General features: G+C 33.4%; 1 protein-coding gene across 1 annotated transcript; it reads left to right on the top strand.

Annotated features, from left to right (window-relative positions):
• Positions 1–9039: 9039 nt before the first annotated feature.
• Positions 9040–9497, top strand: LOC114490603 (60S acidic ribosomal protein P1-like). Its single transcript, XM_028504664.2, has one exon. It carries the CDS (start codon positions 9116–9118, stop codon positions 9458–9460), a length of 345 nt encoding a protein of 114 aa, XP_028360465.1. The 5' UTR covers positions 9040–9115; the 3' UTR covers positions 9461–9497.
• Positions 9498–18995: the final 9498 nt, after the last annotated feature.

Raw genomic sequence — 18995 nt, 5'->3', positions numbered from 1 at the left:
ACCAAAACAGTTATGAACCCAGAGAAAGTGTATCAGTATGCATCTGTAATTTGTGTTGGGTATTTAGTAACAATGCCCAGGGAAAATGTGTCTATAGGAAGTGCTGTGGTGTACTGTCCATATTCTTTTTAGGACTGAGCTTCTAGAAACGTCAGCTGGCAGGTCTCAGTTTAGTCTCTCTCTCAGAACTACCCTTGCCAAAGATGACTCTCCTGAACCACATCTCAGGGTTCAACTTGTTCCTCTCCTAATCCCACTTCCCTCATTTCCTTATGGGTTTTGTCCTCACTTCATTTCCTGATAACTTGTTGAAAACAAGTATCTGTCCAGACTCCTTTTCCCAGGAAATCTAATCTAAAAAAAAAAATTATATATAAGGTCTCCATTAAATTTCTATAGTAAACCATCTACTTAGGTCTTCAAGATATCTTTCATATTATAAAAGTCCCAGTTTAAGAACTGATAAGCTGTTACTTCATCTTGTGCCCTCATTTTTTCATAAACTCACTACAATAAAAGGATATTATGCCATAATCTAATAGCATTTCATGGGAACACTTTTCAATCTTAAGCAGTTATTCAAAAGGATAGTAAAAATTAATTTTTAATTTTAGTATAAATGATGTAATATATGATATAAATAAATGCTATGATTTTTTTAAATTGTGACAGTTGTGGCCCAGAAAATTTCAGTTAAAGAAAAAGTTAAATTCCTCATTTACAAGATTGTGAGTTTCCTCTTCTCAGGGTTATTTAATCAAAAAGTGCTTTTTGAGCGCTTTCCATATGCCACCACTGAATGCTCTGGGGACAGAAGAAAAACAGTAAATACATAATTTCTGCACAAAGACCTTGAAACCAGGTGGTGATTTAATCACCACCAAACAGTGAAAAAATATATAGTTGTATTCAAGAGTTTGATTTGCTAACTGCCACACACTATTAGTTGCTTAAACCTTTTTTTTTTTTTTTTTTGGCTACAGAATGCTCATTTTGTTTGGAAAAAAAGTGAACTGTAATTAGTCCCCCCAGGGACTACAATTCTTTCCCTCTTTTGAACACAGTTGATTTTCTAGGCTCTTTCCTAAATGTGCTGGCCATGTAACATGCAAACTGTGGCCAATAAGATGTTAGAAGATTTCAGCTGGAGGACTAGTGGTCTCTTTTCTCATCTCCTTCCCTAAGTGCAGATATAATATTGGAACATATTTGTATGTATTTGGTATATGTATATGTGTGTGCATATAGTTTATGTACATGCACGTATCTACTTATATAGAGATATACACACACATGCATGTGCACATATACATATATACACTTGAATATATGCATATATACATATATATGTAGACATGCTAAGTTCTTTAAATTTATGTAAATTACACATATTCTGTGTAACAGATTACATCTTCAGGTTTTCATTCACAAATATTTTGAGATATCTCAATTTTTATGTAGATATATTCCTTTCAACAGAGAGAAATGACGTCAAATAAGATTATAGCAATATAAACAGAAACATTGTTTCAGTGGTTTTATAGCAATATAAACAGAAACATTGTTTCAGTGGTTTTATTATTACAAACAACAAGGTAATAAATATCCAAGTCTTGTTCTCACAGACAAGAGTTTCTAGTGTGGGATTTTTGGGTATAACCTAAGTATGTGCTCACTTTTTTCTAGCCACTGACAATTTATAATGGTACTTTACACTCCCACCATGCATATTTGAAGGTGCTTATTTCTCCACATCTTTTACAACTTTTATGCCATCAGGCTTTAATTATTTTTTCAATCTATAGAACAAAGATATTTCCTGTCATTTTGATATGCTCCCCAATAACTAGCAGCTGAAACAGTTTCATGTGTTTATTTTTTTAGTTGAAATTATTTTTACACTTCAAATGCATCAGGTAGTTTAGCATAAGTGAGACTTACAACTAAAATATATCAAAATGACCTACAGGTATAGAGACAAAATGTGAAAATATTCTCATGTTAGGACATGGATCAAGAAATAACTCCCTGTTAATTGGTATCAAGCAGAATTAAACTGACATTCTAGAAAATGTCTAAGCATTTGAGAAATGATGTCAGGCATCAAGATTACTGTCTCCAGAGGCACGAGTCCTCATATTTTAGACTGTTGTCTGTTTTCATGAAAGAACCATGCTTTTTATACATAGTCCTCTCCAGCTACTGGAGCTTACTTAACCACACATGCTTAATCACGTATCAAATGGGCATAACAAGAGCTCTCTTTCCAAAACATTGATCAGTTCTAAATATAAAGTTATAAATATGAAAGCACTGTGTGTATTCTAATGTGCAACACAAATGTAAGGCATTCTCATTACTTAATGTTACGGGGGTTAAATTGGAGGAAATATAGCTGTATTTTTATTGGCCTCCAATTTCAAAGACACATCTGAATACAAGAAGTGAACACATTACTTTACAAATACAAATATTGAAGCAAAATCCATCCTGGAATTCCCCCATGTGAAATGAAATTTTAAATTCCATAAAGTGTATGTTCTCTTGTTCCCTACTGTATAGCAGACAATTGTTTGCTTTTTTATTTTGGTGTTATAAATGTCAGAAAATATTTTTCACTTTTAAACAGAGTCTTTGGTCATCAATAGCTAGAAGTGTGAACTCTATTATTCTTGCCAAAGTCACAGAAAATGCAGCCATGAAAATCGCACTTTCAAATTTCAGAGAGAAAAGAGTTCCCAGATCTTCAGATTATTTCTTTTGAAATGACAGGTCTTTTGATTTCTTCTCTTCTTTGTTGTCACAGAATACCACCTCACAGCAATGAGTTTGTTGGTATCTCTGAATTCCCTGAATTTCAGAAGAACAGCAGCTACAAACCCTGACTATTCATAAGTTATTGTTATACTCGAGAACTCTTAAATCACAATTGCAATGGTTGCCCCTCTTTATTGTGTAGAAAAGAATGCAAATGATTTTCAAAGAGTAATATACACCTATACTTGAAGCACTGAATGAGTGTTTTTAAGTTCTTTTAGTTTTTTAAAGTACAATGCCATAGTGACTGTTAAAAAAAGGAATAATGTATATTTCTTAACTAAATGTCAGCAAGCAAAGAAATTTTAGTTGGGATCAACCCACCAAAATGACTGTATGTAAACTTTCAACCTGAGTAAAATCCTCTTGCAAGGACTCTACATAAACACCAGCATATTCACATTCCCACACACATGCAGACATGCACATCTTCGGGGATAGCCTTCTCTTTGGGGAAGGAACATGCCTATAAATCAACTTTCTTTAGACATAATGACCAGTTATTAAAGATCTCATCTTTTCAGCTAGGCAAGATAATTTTCTATAAGTTTCTCCAGAGTAGATTTTTGAATCAGAAAAAAAGTTACTGTAAATTAATATAATGTCATTGGTCTGAGGAGAAAGATTTATGTGTTAGCCTCCAAAAGCTAGAGACTAAGCAGCTCTTTGTTCAAGATTATCCACTTCATATCTCCTCTGTTTATAAAAAGAAATCTCAAGAGCTCTTTGCTATGAAGGTCTCCATTTCTAATAAGCCCAACTAATCGACCACACGTTCATAACTGTGTATCAATGGCACTCACCTCAGTATTGCCACTTTATTCTTTCTCTAGTGTAAGAATGCTTCAAGAATGCGAAGTTTTTTAAATAATCATTTTATTATCTGTGCTTTTAAAACTATCCAGCTATTTTGTCCTGGGGATTTTCTATTAATGTAACATGACAATTTACATTATAATCTAAAAGAAGTTGAAGTTGAGGGAAAGCAGAATATGTAACCCCCAAATATGCCACTTTGGCATGTGGTTTATTTGGACCTCAAGACGATGAAGGCCCAACAGACTCAGGGAACGATGTTCACCTTCCTCTTAATGGCCTAAAAGAACTTAGAAGGCTTGTACCAGGAGAGAGCTAATATTAAAGATAACTTTTCATCAAGGCTATTTATCTGCGTGACATAACAAACATGTACATCAATAGCATTTGCTCTTCTCATCCCCTGTGAAGTCCCAGACCGCACCCGCTTCTCCTTAACTCGGGATGGCATACAAGCCTCAGTGGACTGTCTTTGGGTCAGTCTTTGGGGTTCCCATGTGCATAAGATTTGTCTTGTTCTTGTTAACTTGCCTTTTGTCAATTTAATTTTTAGACCAGCCAGAGAACACAGAAGAGAAAAAGGGAAACTTTTTCTGCCCCTACATACTCATACTCCTAAAAACTATGTAGAATTCATTCTTTTATTAAAGAATATGTTTACTGATTAGTTTTCTTCAATTGGCTGTCTTGGTATTATTTTTGTGTGTTTTGTTTGTTTTTACCTCAAATCATATCCTCTTCCAAGGAAACCAAGAAAGCCTATAGCTATTTAGTGTAGGGTAAGAAATATTCATTTGTTTTCCATATGAACTTGTCCAACTGCACCAGAGAAGTCAAATTGTTCAAATATTTATATTTTATAAAATTATATAGTTTATGTCCTACTTCAGAGTCTATTTTTTGAGTCTGTATTTTTGAGTGATACAATTTGAGGACAATTCACCTTGTCATACAAATCAAGCTGCTGTTAAATTAAAAACAAAAACATATCTCAAGAAACAGTTTTCCTAGAAAATGAGCCCTATTATTGATTTCATGCCTTTCTAAGAGTGAAATAAGACATGATGTTGTGAAAGAATCAGCAAGCAAATTTTCCAGGTTGTAGAAGTGACCTCCAAAGTTGCTAGAGAGGGTTTTATCTGGTATTGTGGTTGATGTAAGTGGGTCAATCCAAAACTTCCCAAAGGTTAGTGGCCTCTCTCACAAGTAAGCATAAATTCATAGTAACAAGATTTTTTTTAAGGAAAAACTTTGCTTTAAAAAGTCTTCAGTGCCTATGCTTCTTCATTAAGACTCAGAATCTTTGATGATAGAATTTAACCACCACTGAGTCCCTCTTCCATTCACTGTTAATCACATCAATCAATCATCCTCTGCAAATCAATACAGTACGGGCATGTAGTTGGCATCTCACAATATATTAAATAAATGCGCATTCCCCCCAAAATCTTTGTTTTTCCAAATGAATGAAATTAGATAAAGAGTAATATGCTTCAACTATTTTAGGTGTTAAATTTGAACATCTTTTATATTATAACTATGAATAGAAGACACCTAATAATGCTTAACAATAATGAATATTCAGCAGTAGGTCAAAACTTAGGTATAATTTGCATGTGAACAGTGTAACTTGGCTTCCCTGAAGTTTCCACATTTTTGAGTTACGTATTTTTTTATTAAAGAAAGCTAATTCAGCTTTAAAAATGCTGATTTTCTTATATATCTTTCTTGACATTAATCCAGTTTGTTTTTTAAAAAAAGGAAAAATATCTCATTATCCATAAGACAAATTAAGTTAGCATTACTCTTATTCATTGAAAAAGTTTTTGCTAACAGGTACAATAAATTTAAACATTTCAGAATAAAATAAGGATTTCTAAAAAGCCTTCCAAAAAGAAACAAAAAATGAGGGGGAAAAAAGAAAGAAAAGGTCATTTAATATTTTGTAAAACTTAGAAAATATATAACAATTCACCTTTATAGGTAGAAATGTTGCCAAAAGCAACAGAGATCAGCTAGAAAAAAAAGTGTAGAAAGAAGCTACTATGTCAAGGAGTATAAACTAAGCATGAACATCTCAGAAACAGGAAGCAAAAACAAACTTCCAGGTAAGGGTCACTAAGGAGGATCAAATCCAGCATTCTCTTTTTTAACAGTAGAAATAGTACTATACTGGCTGGTTGCAGGAGAGTAATGAATTTAGTTTAGGTCTAAGAAACAAACAAGGTAAGGCTAAATAAGAGATTAATAGATAAGTCATCTTTGCAGAAATCAGTTAACCAATTTGTCATAGTGATTTCAGAAGAAAGAGAAACCTTAGCATTAAAAAATAAAAATAAAAAAGCAATGAAGTAAACAAAAATTGCACCAAAAATTTCCATAAAGTTGCCTAACTCACTGGTTCTGGGGAAGAAAATAAAAATTGAACTTACACAGCAGAAATTCAGTGTTATATTGAAAAAAAATCAAATTTGTCTTGAACTCAGCCTTGACCCCTACCTGAGCAGTAACTGATCCATTAAAATATTCTTACCTCAATGGTGATTAATTTTATACACACACACACACACACACACACATACCTTGAATAAGACAATACCAAGAAATTTTTTAAAAGGAGAAAAAGAACAGAAAAAAACATTGAAAAGATTAAAATTCACAACACAAAAATTGTTACTAGGAAGCAGGTGAAAATTGTGACCAAATATTTTCACCATGATTTAAAAAATATAATTGCTTCCAAGAATCAAGAACACAGGTAAAAGGCCAAGAGTACAGGAAGTAAATGATAAAATAAGCAGAAGTGATTTAAAAACATCCATGGGAATTCAGTAAAAATAATCGAAGGGAATATTAAAACATCATAAAAATAAGGTGAATCCAAAAGAAGTATGGGAAAAAATACAATGGATAAATTAGCATTAAAGGACAAAGAATACAAGAATAAAAGAAAAATAAAAGAAAAATAGATATAGTTACAATGAATACAGTTTATTTAAAGGAGGCAGATAAATCAATAAAAATGGCATTGAAAATAATCAAAAGTAACTTATAAGCTCAGTTGATCTCTGTAAAGAAGGAAATCAAAATAATGAAACAAGAAAAATATAAAAATAACATGAGAAAACTGCTAAAATAAAAGCAGGTGTGATTTCTAAAATGAAAACAGTACATTTTTTTTGGTACAATTGACACAGAAATCTGAGTCACATCTGAGCAGAGAGAGGTACATACATTCAAATGAAAGATCCTGCTGTAGAAAGTCAAGTCTATTGAGAAGGAAAAGTTGGTTTGATACATTTATATATTTAAAAATGATGACTAAAGAAGCATTGCCTAATACCTTTATCACATACTTAATATCATTTCCTTTTTGTTTTGAGAATAATTAAGACCTAGTCTCTTAGCAAATTGAAGTTTATAATACAGCACTGTTGATTACAATCAATGTGTTGTTCTTTAGAGCTTCAGCACTTGTTATGCACTATTTGTACATTGGAAACCTTGGACATCTCCCAATTTCCCCAGCCCCTGGCCCTTGGGGACCACCATTCTACTCTGGCTTTACAAGCTCAGCTTTTTAAGTTTGCACAGAGAAGTGATTTCATATACTACTTTCTTTCTCTGACTTACCTCACTTAGCATAGTGCTCATGAGTTTTATCATAGTTGTCATAAATGGCAGGATTTCCTGTTTTTCATGGCTTTTTTCACACTTTTTCTCATACCGTTTTTATCTATTCATATGTTGACTGACACTAATGTTGTTTCTATATCTGGACTGCTATAAATAATGCTGCAATATACATGGGTGTATGGGTATCTCTTTTAGATACTGATTTCAATTCTTTTGGATTGTATTTCTATGAGTGGGATTGCTGGGTCATATAGCAGTTCAGAATCACAAAGTGTTTTCACAAAGCTAATCTGTGTCCAAATACAAAGTTACCAGGCATGGAGTTTGAATATACACACTATTACTATGAATCATTCTTTATGGCGATGGTAGAGGCCCAACTTCAGCAATCCAACAATAACTAGAAACCTTAGACCAAAGAACTGTGCTTAAGGTTAACATATAAAATGCAAGGTGCCTAATATTCTAATATTCCATGGAAAATTCTTATATTAAAAGAATATTTATTTGTAATTTAAATTTAAGTGGATGTCTTCTATTTTTTTTTCTAAAGTTGACAACCCAGCTTGAGAGAATATTAAATCTGGGGTTTCATAAGAGAATATAAATGTTTTATCTGTTGGAATTAAAACGGTAAAACAAAAAATGAGAGGATCAGGAAGCAAGGCCAAAGAAAAGTATGTTCACCAATCCCCTAATCTCTAGTAGCAAAAGTAAAAATATACCATAAAAAGTCACAAGCCAGTAATAGATATAGAAGTATACTTAACACTGCAAATGTGCATACTAAGATAGCTAATAAAATTGACTAAAATCAGGTGATAGAAAAAGAGAAGAGATACACTAATATTTATCAATGCTCAGGTAAGAATAGACATTATCTATAAATAGAAAATTAACACTTTACATACAGCTCTATAAAATTATAGTGATAAACTTAAACATTAGAACAAAATTATAACTATAAGTAGAAAAACAAATACCTAGATAAAAATACTATATAACATACTGTAACATGTTGGAACTAAGGTCAAACATAATAGTTATACAATAAATAAAAACCTTATTTTTCCCCAAAGTAAGATTCTACTAGAAATATGCCTTAGACAATGTAATTTAGAAAAATGAAAACCAGGATGTCCAAGTATTCAAAAGATCCATTTAAAAATGCAGGACTTAAATATTTTATCAGGCAAACATTAAGTCAGGCCACAAAATTTTAGACAAATTAGAGAAGCATAATTTTTATTTTTATAAACTGCAATTCAGTGAATATCTATGACCATAATGTTATAGCATCAATAAGCATAAAGCAAACTGGAGAGAACAAACAGGGAAAAGAAGATAAATGCACTAGTCTCATTGTCTTCCATTCATGAAAATTAGAGTCAAAAATAAGTTAGGACGTAGAGTATCTAAATTATATAACTAATAAACAGGCAATAATGTACATCAACCTCTGTATCTTGAAAAAATAGCACATAATAAGCTTTTAACTACCCATTGATTATTTACAAGGAGTGAAAATATTTTAGGCCACAAAAATATTTAATAAATTTCTAACAGTAGAAAAAAGCAAGGCGCATTCTTTCATCACTCTGCAAGTAAGTATAGTAAGAATAACAACAATAACAAAACCATCTGAAAATTAAAAAAAAAAAACAGAAATCTCTCTTTTTGTGTCTTAGTGAAAATCCAGGTAAGACTGAAAAAATATGCTTTCCCCAGTTGCCGCTAAGGTGCTCTGTTCTTCCGAGGAAGCTAAGGCCGAGTTGGGGTGAGGCCCTCACTTCATCCTGCGACTAGCACCACTCCAGGCAGTGCTTTCCCAGCTTTCGCCTACACCATGGCCTCCGTCTCGGAGCTCGCCTGCATCTACTCGGCCCTTATCCTGCACAACGATGAGGTGACGGTGACAGAGGATAAGATCAATGCCCTTATTAAAGCAGCTGGTGTAAATGTTGAACCTTTCTGGCCAGGCCTGTTTGCAAAGGCTCTGGCCAATGTTAACATTGGAAGCCTCATCTGCAATGTAGGGGCTGGTGGACCTGCCCCAGCAGCTAGTGCAGCACCAGTAGGAGGTACTGCCCCCTCAACTGCTGCTGCTCCAGCTGAGGAAAAGAAAGTGGAAGCAAAGAAAGAAGAATCTGAGGAGTCTGATGATGACATGGGCTTTGGACTATTTGACTAGACCTCTTCTGTAACACAGTCAATAAAAATCTGAACTTCTGCTGGTAAAAAAAAAAAAGAAAAAAAGAAAAAGAAAAAATATCTAAAAAATACAAGATGTCCTCTTAGACATAATCCACAAATTATCTCCTAGCATATGGTATTGTTTCCCTTATGCTATATAGGATAACATTTGAACATTTGAGGTACAAAGCACATATAGACACACAGCTAGACTTTAAACTCTTGATGATTCCAAATTTGGTCTTTGACACTAGTCATCAATACCTTTCAAAGCAACAGTCTTTCTTCCTTCATCTGAATGTGAAAGAATTCAGTTACAAAACAACAAAATATAGTTAGATACACATTGTTTACAATAGAGCATGTAGTGTTACAAGTATTTTCCATGTTTTAATATTATTGTGTTAAATCCTCACCCAGGACATATTTTCATTGTTTTTAGAAAGAAAGGGGGTGGGGAGAGAGAGACAGACAGACAGGCAGACAGGTATCAGTTACCTCTTGTAGGCTTCCCAAGTGAGGATTGAACCCACAACCTGGGTGTGTGCCCCCACCGGGAATAGAATCCACAACCTTTCAGTGTACAGGGCAGTGCTCTAACCAACTGAGCTACCAGCCAGGGCCGTGAATTAATGTTTAATCCTCCTGCCAATGCTATGAGGTAAGTATCATTATTAGTCCTAATACTAGGTGAGGCAAAAGTAGGTTTAGAGTTGTTCATATGGAAAGTAAAACAATAACTAATAAATAATACAAGAATAAACACTATGTTTTGTGCACCCACAACTGTAAACCTATTCCCCTCACCTTTGCATAAAAGTAAGTAAAGGAAGGCACAAAGAGTTAAACAACTTCTCCAATTTACATAGCAACTAAGTAGTCAAGCCAGCATCAGAACCCAGAGAGAGTGGTTAGTGTAGACTTGGCGACATTTTATAGATAGTCTGCCTCTAAGATACCTTCTACTTCTAGAGTTCTGTGAGACTCATACCTTAGCACTGATGACATGAAGCTTTAAATAATTCATCCCAGAACATGGTATGGTGCTCAGTGAATTACATGCAGATAATGAGAGCAACTATTCAGATAAGATTTTTGGCAAGGTAAATGAAGAGTAAAATTCCAGGGTCCAATTACATGAAGAAACATCCTCGATTGTCCATAAAACAAAGGAGTTATTTCAGTATTGTAGGCAAGCACATGTCCCAAATAGGCTTTTTTTTTTAACCAATGCAGATGGTGTAGGTTTGAGCCAGAGTTATTACATAAACCCAGTAGTTCATAAATGAAATTGTCTAACCTCAATAACAAATAACCATGCATCTGCTTAATAATAATTTTTGTACCATTTTTTAGAACAGAGTACTGTAATTATTTTGTCTGATTATGAAGAATTTGGAAATGAATCACACAGTTGCTTTGCTATTTACTATTAAACAATTATTTTCCTCCTCCTTCCTAAAACATTTAACTAGAAAAGGTAAACCTATGTTGATATATTAAAGATAGTAAACATTAACATTAAAGGAACAAAAAAAAAGAAAAAAAGGTGGGATATAAATAGTCTTTAAAACTTGCCTCCTGCTCTGAAACTATGGCTGAAAATACCTACTCAAGATTCTGAGTATACTGGTGTAAAATAAAATTGGCTCTTATTTTGAATGTAGTTTTTTCCCATGATAATGTGACATTATCTAAACGTTAAAAGTACAACTTCATATTAGAAAGTTTGCCTCTGAATTCCTATAAATGATTTTTACCCAACAATTATATAAAATCTTTAATATTCTATTGGGTTGCAAAACCATTATATATATTAATTAACCTATAATTCTGACAAGATAATCTTAACTTCTAGTAATTTGGATGAATTGGCAAAAAAAATTTGAACTATTTGTAATATTATTGGCATTCTAGCCATAATAATTAAAAATTAATAAGTAAATTATAGTAAAATTATTTATGAGTTATTCATAGAGCAAAATAATGTTTTATCTATTGCTTCAATTTGAATTGAAGAGTGACAAGCCATTATAATAGTGCAATATCTAGTTCATTTGACCCATTCAAATTGATTTGGTACATGAACCAACAGCGAATTCATTTATTACTTTAGAAAAGCAATGTTATAAATGCTATTTATTCATGAATGAAAACACTTCTACTTTACATAAGCAATTTAACACAGTTCATTTTGTTCAGGTGTACATGGTGAGAAACAATTTATATACATTATATTTCTCTCTCTAGATGATATATTCTCATATTTCATTCATTTCCCAAAGGCAGTTGGCTTAAAAGAAATCTTAAGGAGATTCTTCTTTATTTTCTCTACAGCCAGATGATTTTCCAAGCAAAAACAGATGCTAACATAAATAGTTTTTGCTCTATATTCTGAAAGATCAAAGAACCCTGGCATTCTATATATGGCACAGAAACTGGCACAGATTCTCAGCTGTATGAACAGTATCTAAACAGTATCTACCAGACTGTTGTTATTGCCAGTGGTACTAGAATTATTCATGATAATAGTAGTAAGAGCATTTGTACTTATACTTTTTAAAATTAATCATAAATTCTTATTGCAATGATTAGGACATAGTTGCATTTTTCAGCAACACATACAGTTTATGTGTGAGGAAGTTGAAAGGAACAGGGTGATATGCTTCCTAGAGATGAATACATGGAGTGTGTCCTTCGCTACAGTCATGTTGTGCATCCCACAACTCCCAGAGCCGTATGTGGTCAAGTAATGAGAGAGGTCCCGCCCCAATACTTGGTGTTTTCAAGTCATACCACACTTCCTCATCTCAATTATTTTCTCTTTTGAAGAGCCTAAAAATCTCATTTCCATAAGATTTTCATCAGTCTTTCTCATCTAGGGAAACAACACACAATCTTTTCTTAGTAAATACCTAAAAGGTATTTACTAAGTGTAGAGGCTATAGAATTTGCCTCTACACTATCAAACAAACCAGAATTTTGATACACTCCTTCTTAAAACCCCTGTTTCCATCACTGGCATAGGAGGTATAACAGATAACACTTGGGAACCACTGCTACAAATAATTGATAAAGTTTCCTGGAATATTTGGCGGCAAGCAGAATTCCTTTGTACCCATAGTGTAAATCGCTGTCTCTCTGTCTCTCTGTCTCTCTCTCTGTCCCTCTCCCTCATCCCTTCCCCACCCCCACTCCCTACCATAGCATAATCATAGTCAGTAGAATGTGAAGAATGATGTCATCCATTCTACTATTTATTTGTTTTTATGAAAATAGAAAAAAATTGCTTTCTCATTGTTCTTCTTCTAGGTCTCAGGTAAACTTTTCCTGGCCACTGAGACTATATCAGTTCTTTCAAATAAAATGTGTGTATCAGATACTCAATAAATTTATAAAGTGCTTATGTAATAGTTTTCATTGAAAATATATCAGAGTCCTTATTTGTTGACATCCATCTCCCCCACTAGTATCATCCCAGATAGCAAGAAATAATTTGCTTATTATCACACTGAACTGCAAAACCTAGTACATCTATTATTTGCTAAATGATGAGTATTTTCAATCTAGTGGGAGAGGGAAATAAAATTCCTTAACAATAGAACACGAAGTTTTCTGTATGAAAGAAGACTAGATATGCTATTGGAACAAAGTGCTTACTGATTGATTTTCAGCGGTACACCCATGGAGATATTCTTATTAAACTTGGTGTCCCCTAATTTCTGCTTGGAATCAGTAATTATAAGCAATCTATAATCAGTGCATAGATTTTATCTTAGTCAGGTTAAGTAGGTTTTATATATTCCCCAATAAATTCAGACTTGAAAGAGGTCAATTCATTTAGGCAGTTCCTTCAACTTCATTATGGACTGGAAAATTGTATGACAAATAAAACTATGAATAACAGATATTTTCCAGAATAAATTTCACTACATATAAAATGTGCAATGACATTAGATCATCATGCATTTTAAGAATTCATCTCAGTGACAAATACCTAACTCATAGTTCCACTATATGCCAGATTTTCAAAGTTTTCACTTACAGCCAATTATTATTAAACATTGAAAATAAGTAGCTTCTAAAAACAAAATTTTATAGTTCATTAGCTTATAATATTTCATAACATTTTTAAAAAATATTTTTGAGTGCTGGCATAAGCCTTAGAGACTTGTAAAACAAAGCTACCAGCTAGGATGATTTTGTGAGGGAAAAATTTTAATATTTACAAAAAAAGATCCTGAGTTTTAAATTTTCAGTATTTTAACATGTTACTAAAATCAAAGAAAAACAAAGTGGAAGCCAAATTAAGGATGAGAAAAGTGGCTGTGCTCACGTACACACACACGGAACTTAGTAGCAACTTCTGGCTGGGAACAGTGTGACATTTGCAAACTATTTTAAAGAGTTCACAGATGTTGCTCAGATGTCTGTAGCATCAAAGAAACTGAAGGTCAAATCAATGCTGGCATATTATTTGTAAGTGCTCCAATCTGGTAAGAGAAGGATTAAGATCTGAGAGACTGAAACAGTTATAAAAAACAGTGGTGTCCAAAATCTTCTGCATGGCAAGATTTAGATAAAGTCATGAAAATAGAATGAACTTAAGAACTGAAAAAAATCTAGGTTTACCTCCTGTCTCTAACCCTTCTGAGTCTACATCAGAAAAATGTAGACATGAATATCTCTGAAGTGGTTTGCTAACATTCAGTGGAATAATATGTAGAAAGGGTGTGGCAGAGTGACTAGAACAGAAGTATATATGTATTAACTCATTCTATCCCTTCAAGTGTTTGAGGATTCCATTAAGACCATCTACAAGGAAAAAAAACTAGAAGGAACACCTCATTAAAGATCAGAAGTACAGTGACAGTAAACACACAAAGTGCTTGCATTTTATCTGGCACTCTTGTTCTCCAGTTCAATATAAAATCTCATTTAGTCCTAGTAACAGTTTTTGAGTAATTATTATGAGGGAAGATAAGCACAGAGAAGTTAAGCAACTCACCCAACATCATTCTGTAAGCGAGAGGCAGGGCCAGAATTTGAACAAAAGCTACCAGCTCCAGAACCCATGCTATTCTCCTTCTCTAAGGTCTACACTGGTTCTGACACTCCTTATTTTTTAACTTGGTTAAGACAATGGTTAGTTCTCGGGGGAGGATTGAAAGTGGATGGTGTGGGGTGAGTAGGGCAAGGGAGAATAATGGGGGAAAATGGATGCAACTGTGAATGAACAACAATAAAAAAGTTATATTTCCATTTAAGTGGGATAGACATATATGATCTTTAAAATGTCAACATTAAACTTGTGTGTGACTTTCCAATAAATTTGGAGTCACCGGGACATCATAATTTGACATCTATGTGGCAGAGCATGATTGAAATCCAATGTTGTGGTCTCTGAAGGCACCTCAGAGAGAAATTGCCTATCATCATCTATAGCTGCGGATACTGAGCTGTTGTTCATGTGGCTGAATTAAAAGACAAGAACAGAAGTGTGGAATTGGATCAGAGCTCCTTCTCATGGATAATGCTACAAAGAGCCCTTAGGGAAACAAACATGCTAGATATACTAATATTAATGATACTAATAATCATATTTGCTTTGCTAAATACTTTACCATGTGATTTTACCTCCATCTCATAATAGTTGTATTAAGGGATCTATTTTTATACCACTTTTACACACCAAACAGCTGGGATAAAACATGGATTTTCCAACCCACAAAGCTTATAAACATTAGAGCCTGGAATTGAAACCAACATGTCTATCTGAGATGGTGATAAGGTTGAAAACATTTCAGACAATTAAGATGTAAGAAACAAAAAAACTGAACTAATTGTCTTATTACACAAAGTGGATATGCATTGTTCTCACCTCTTGCTGTCACACCTATTTTTCCCTTACGATTGGTATCTATAATTGCGTAAGAGAAGGGGACTCCTGAAAATAAAGATGCCAATGTCAGGGAATTGGAGTAAAACAGATCATAACTGCCCCACTAATGGCATTTCTGAGGAAGCAATTTAATTCTAAATTAGTGTTCTTATTCTTTACATCCAGTAGTGACTTATTCAAAGTTGAGGTTTCTAACAATAAGGACTTCTATTAAAGAAAGATCTTGTTTAGTGCTACTGCAGGGAAGTCTTCTTTCAAAATGAGATTCTACGTATGGTGTCAGGTGGGTACTGGAAGTATTGGGGGAAACACTTTGTAAAGTGTATGATAGTCTAATCACTATGCTGTACACCTGGAACTATAACAAAATGATATTAAGCATAAACGGACACTGAAAAATAAAATTAAAAAAATTCCTTTATATCAATGTATTAGCCATAATGAAGAATAATTATATAAATCCTTAAGAATTAATGCTGTTTTTCCATCAAGAATAAGTAAGTTTCCTGGCTGGTGTAGCTCAGTGGATTGAGTGCAGGCTGTGAACCAAAGTGTTGCAGGTTCGATTCCCAGTCAGGGCACATGCCTAGGTTGCAGGCCATGGCCCCCAGCAACCGCACATTGATGTTTCTCTCTCTCGCTCTCTTTCTCCCCCTCTTCCCTCTCTAAAAATAAACAAATAAATTTTAAAAAATAAATAAATTTATTTCTCATCTTTTTATCTCTCATTCATTTTTAAGTCTATGAAAATAACAACTCAGCAAGTAGATGACACTGGTGTTATTTGTGGATATTATTCCACTAGATTACATGCAAGTTAATTGTACTGACAGAATCATGCTGCCATGTATACTTATTACACCAATATTTCCCAAGTCAATCAATCACAGTCTACTGAAAATGTATTTATTTAAATTTTTAAAACTTTTTGTTGACGTAACTTTGGTTTACAACATTGTGTAACATTCACGTGAACAACATTATAATTCTATGTCTGTATACTAATCCTGAACACCATCAGAAGTCCAGTTGCACCACACAATTATCCCCCTCTACCTATTTCACCCTTCCTCCATCCCCTCTTTTGCCCAGTCTTCTGCCTGCCTGCAGGAGTATGTTTTTGTTTTGCTTTGTTCATTCACCTGTGGTGTTTGTTTGTTTTTTTTATATTTCACACATACAAGTAATATATATTACATACAAATAAAACCATACAGTATTTATCTTTCTCAATATGACTTATTTCACTTCATACAATATCCTCTAGGTCAATCCATGTTCTCATAAATGGCAAAACTTCATCTTTTCTTACGGCTGAGTAGTGTTCCTGGTAGGCTCATGTGGTGGAGAGACAGAGAAAAAGGAAGCAGCTGTCTTGTGTCTCTTTTTCTAAGGACATTATGAAGTCTCTACACTTGTGATATAATTGCCCTCCAAAGGCCCCCACACCAAATACCATTCACAGTGAGAATTCAGGTTTCAATGTATGAATTTGGGCAAACATCCAATCCAGAGCAGACTAGATTAAAAGTAATATTTTTCTCCAATGAAGCTTGGAAAGCCAAAAACAATGTGATATTTTTAACATTTAACAAAGTGGGCAAGGTGGAAACATAATACTTTTATGGTTAAGACTACTTTCAAACCAAGAAAAATTATCAGTTTTTATACATTTATTAGTTTTTATTTTTTTTTTCAGTTGTCTTAAGCATGAAACATTTTTCAAGTAAAACTGGTTATATTGTGACATACAATATTATAACAGTTACCCTGGCTGGCATAGCTCAGTGGATTGAGCTCGGGCTGCGAACCAAAGTATCGCAGTTCTATTCCCAGTCAGGGTACATGCCTGGGTTGCAGGCCATGACCCCCAGCAACCACACATTGATGTTACTCTCTCTATCTCTTTCTTCCTCACTTCCCTCTCTAAAAAAATAAATAAATAAAATCTTTAAAAAAAACAATATTATAACAGGTATGTTTGTGACTGAAGATATTATACCAGAACATAGGAAATACTTGGGAATTTCATGTAATTTCAGAATTGCTTATTGCAATGATATACATCACATACAAATATGACCTAAGAAAGTTAAACATTACTTTTTATTTGGGAATGATTCCCATAAAAGTTAATATATTAAATAATCCTAAACAAATGAACAACTTAATATCAATAAATTCTATCTCAGTAAAAACCCAAATGTAACTAACAAATTTAGAGATGACTTAATGTGACTAACACAAATCTTAACTTTGAATATCATGTTAGTCCCATAACTTCCTTTTCCCTCTGTATTTTCAAAGTATCTCTTTCCTAATTATACATTGTAGTCACATTTAAAAAGTGGCTTCACTCAAAGTTCCATAGTTCATAAATATTTAATTGGTAAAATATATTTTCCTGTTTGGTCTTTAATTCTAAGTCATCAACATCATTTTTATTTCTACTTTACATTTAACTTATAAAGTCAATTATACCAAACACAGTTATTACACTATTCATGTCTTTAAACATGTGCTAAGCAGAAATCAGGCCTTGCATGGTGGTTATAAGAACACGATCTGAATCCAGAATGCATTGGTTCCAATTCCTGCTCTATTATATACATCCTTGCTTTGTAATATTGGTCATACTATTTAACTTTCTATGCCTCATTTTCTCATCAGTAAAAATGTAAAAATAATAACACCTCACTGGTAGAGTTATCCTTATAAATTAAATGGGTCAATATGATTAAAACATTAAAAAAGAATGTTTGGCAAGGTAAGTGTTGTGTAAGAATAAAATTATTATTACTATATAAACTTGCATTGAAATTAAGCTTTTAGAAAGCTTCCTCATCTACTTAGTTTAGAGTAGAAGGAAAAGGGGACCTGGGAATGGATCCTGTTTCTGACACTATCTATGTGAACTTAGACTAACGATGGAAATGCTACAAACCGTACTCAATCTCGTGTCCTGCAAATTAGGACTAGTCTCATGAGGATTGAAAACATCGGATAAAGGACTCAGAACAGTATTTGGCTTTCGATCCTAATTCCTCTCCCCTTACTTTTTTCTTCAAGTTCAGCTTTGGGTAGTGAGAAAAATGATCAGAACAAATAGCAGTTTAGCTAACTAAAGAGCAATTAAAATGCTGTTGCAGTGTCAATGGTGACCTGAGAAGAAAGATAAAGAGTGAATAGCAAGGGAAAATGGAAAGCACAGAAAGTAGGACACAGTCAACACATTCTTGGTAAATGACTAAATGGAGGCATGAGTGATGATACAAAGGCTTCTGCAAAGGAAATTCTTCAGGGCAATTCCACTTTGCTATCCATATTTTATATATGAGTCACATATGGTATTATTATTAGTATCTGGATATTACATTTTCATACCCTTCTAATCTTCAAACTTCATACTGCTGTAATTTTATTTTACCTTTATTTTTATTTCATTATTTCTCCTAACTTCATTCCTATCAAGCAGTCATGGTTTTCTCTGAAACTTGAGAGAAGTATTCAAATATAGCTATAAAACAGATTTTCATCAGGAAAAATATTATTATAAAACCCATTTATGAAGTACTTGTCTCTACTGAATTTTATTACTCTGTGGGCCCTGTTATGCTTATGAGTTTGACTA

Source organism: Phyllostomus discolor, chromosome 2 (genome assembly GCF_004126475.2).
Source record: "Phyllostomus discolor isolate MPI-MPIP mPhyDis1 chromosome 2, mPhyDis1.pri.v3, whole genome shotgun sequence".
Lineage (NCBI taxonomy): Eukaryota > Metazoa > Chordata > Mammalia > Chiroptera > Phyllostomidae > Phyllostomus > Phyllostomus discolor.
Note: the sequence above shows the minus strand (reverse complement) of the source record. Positions and strands in the feature narration are given on the sequence as shown.

Excerpts from the sequence above, each read along its gene's own strand:
- LOC114490603 (XM_028504664.2), top strand. The coding sequence starts at position 9,116 with ATGGCCTCCGTCTCGGAGCTCGCCTGCATCTACTCGGCCCTTATCCTG.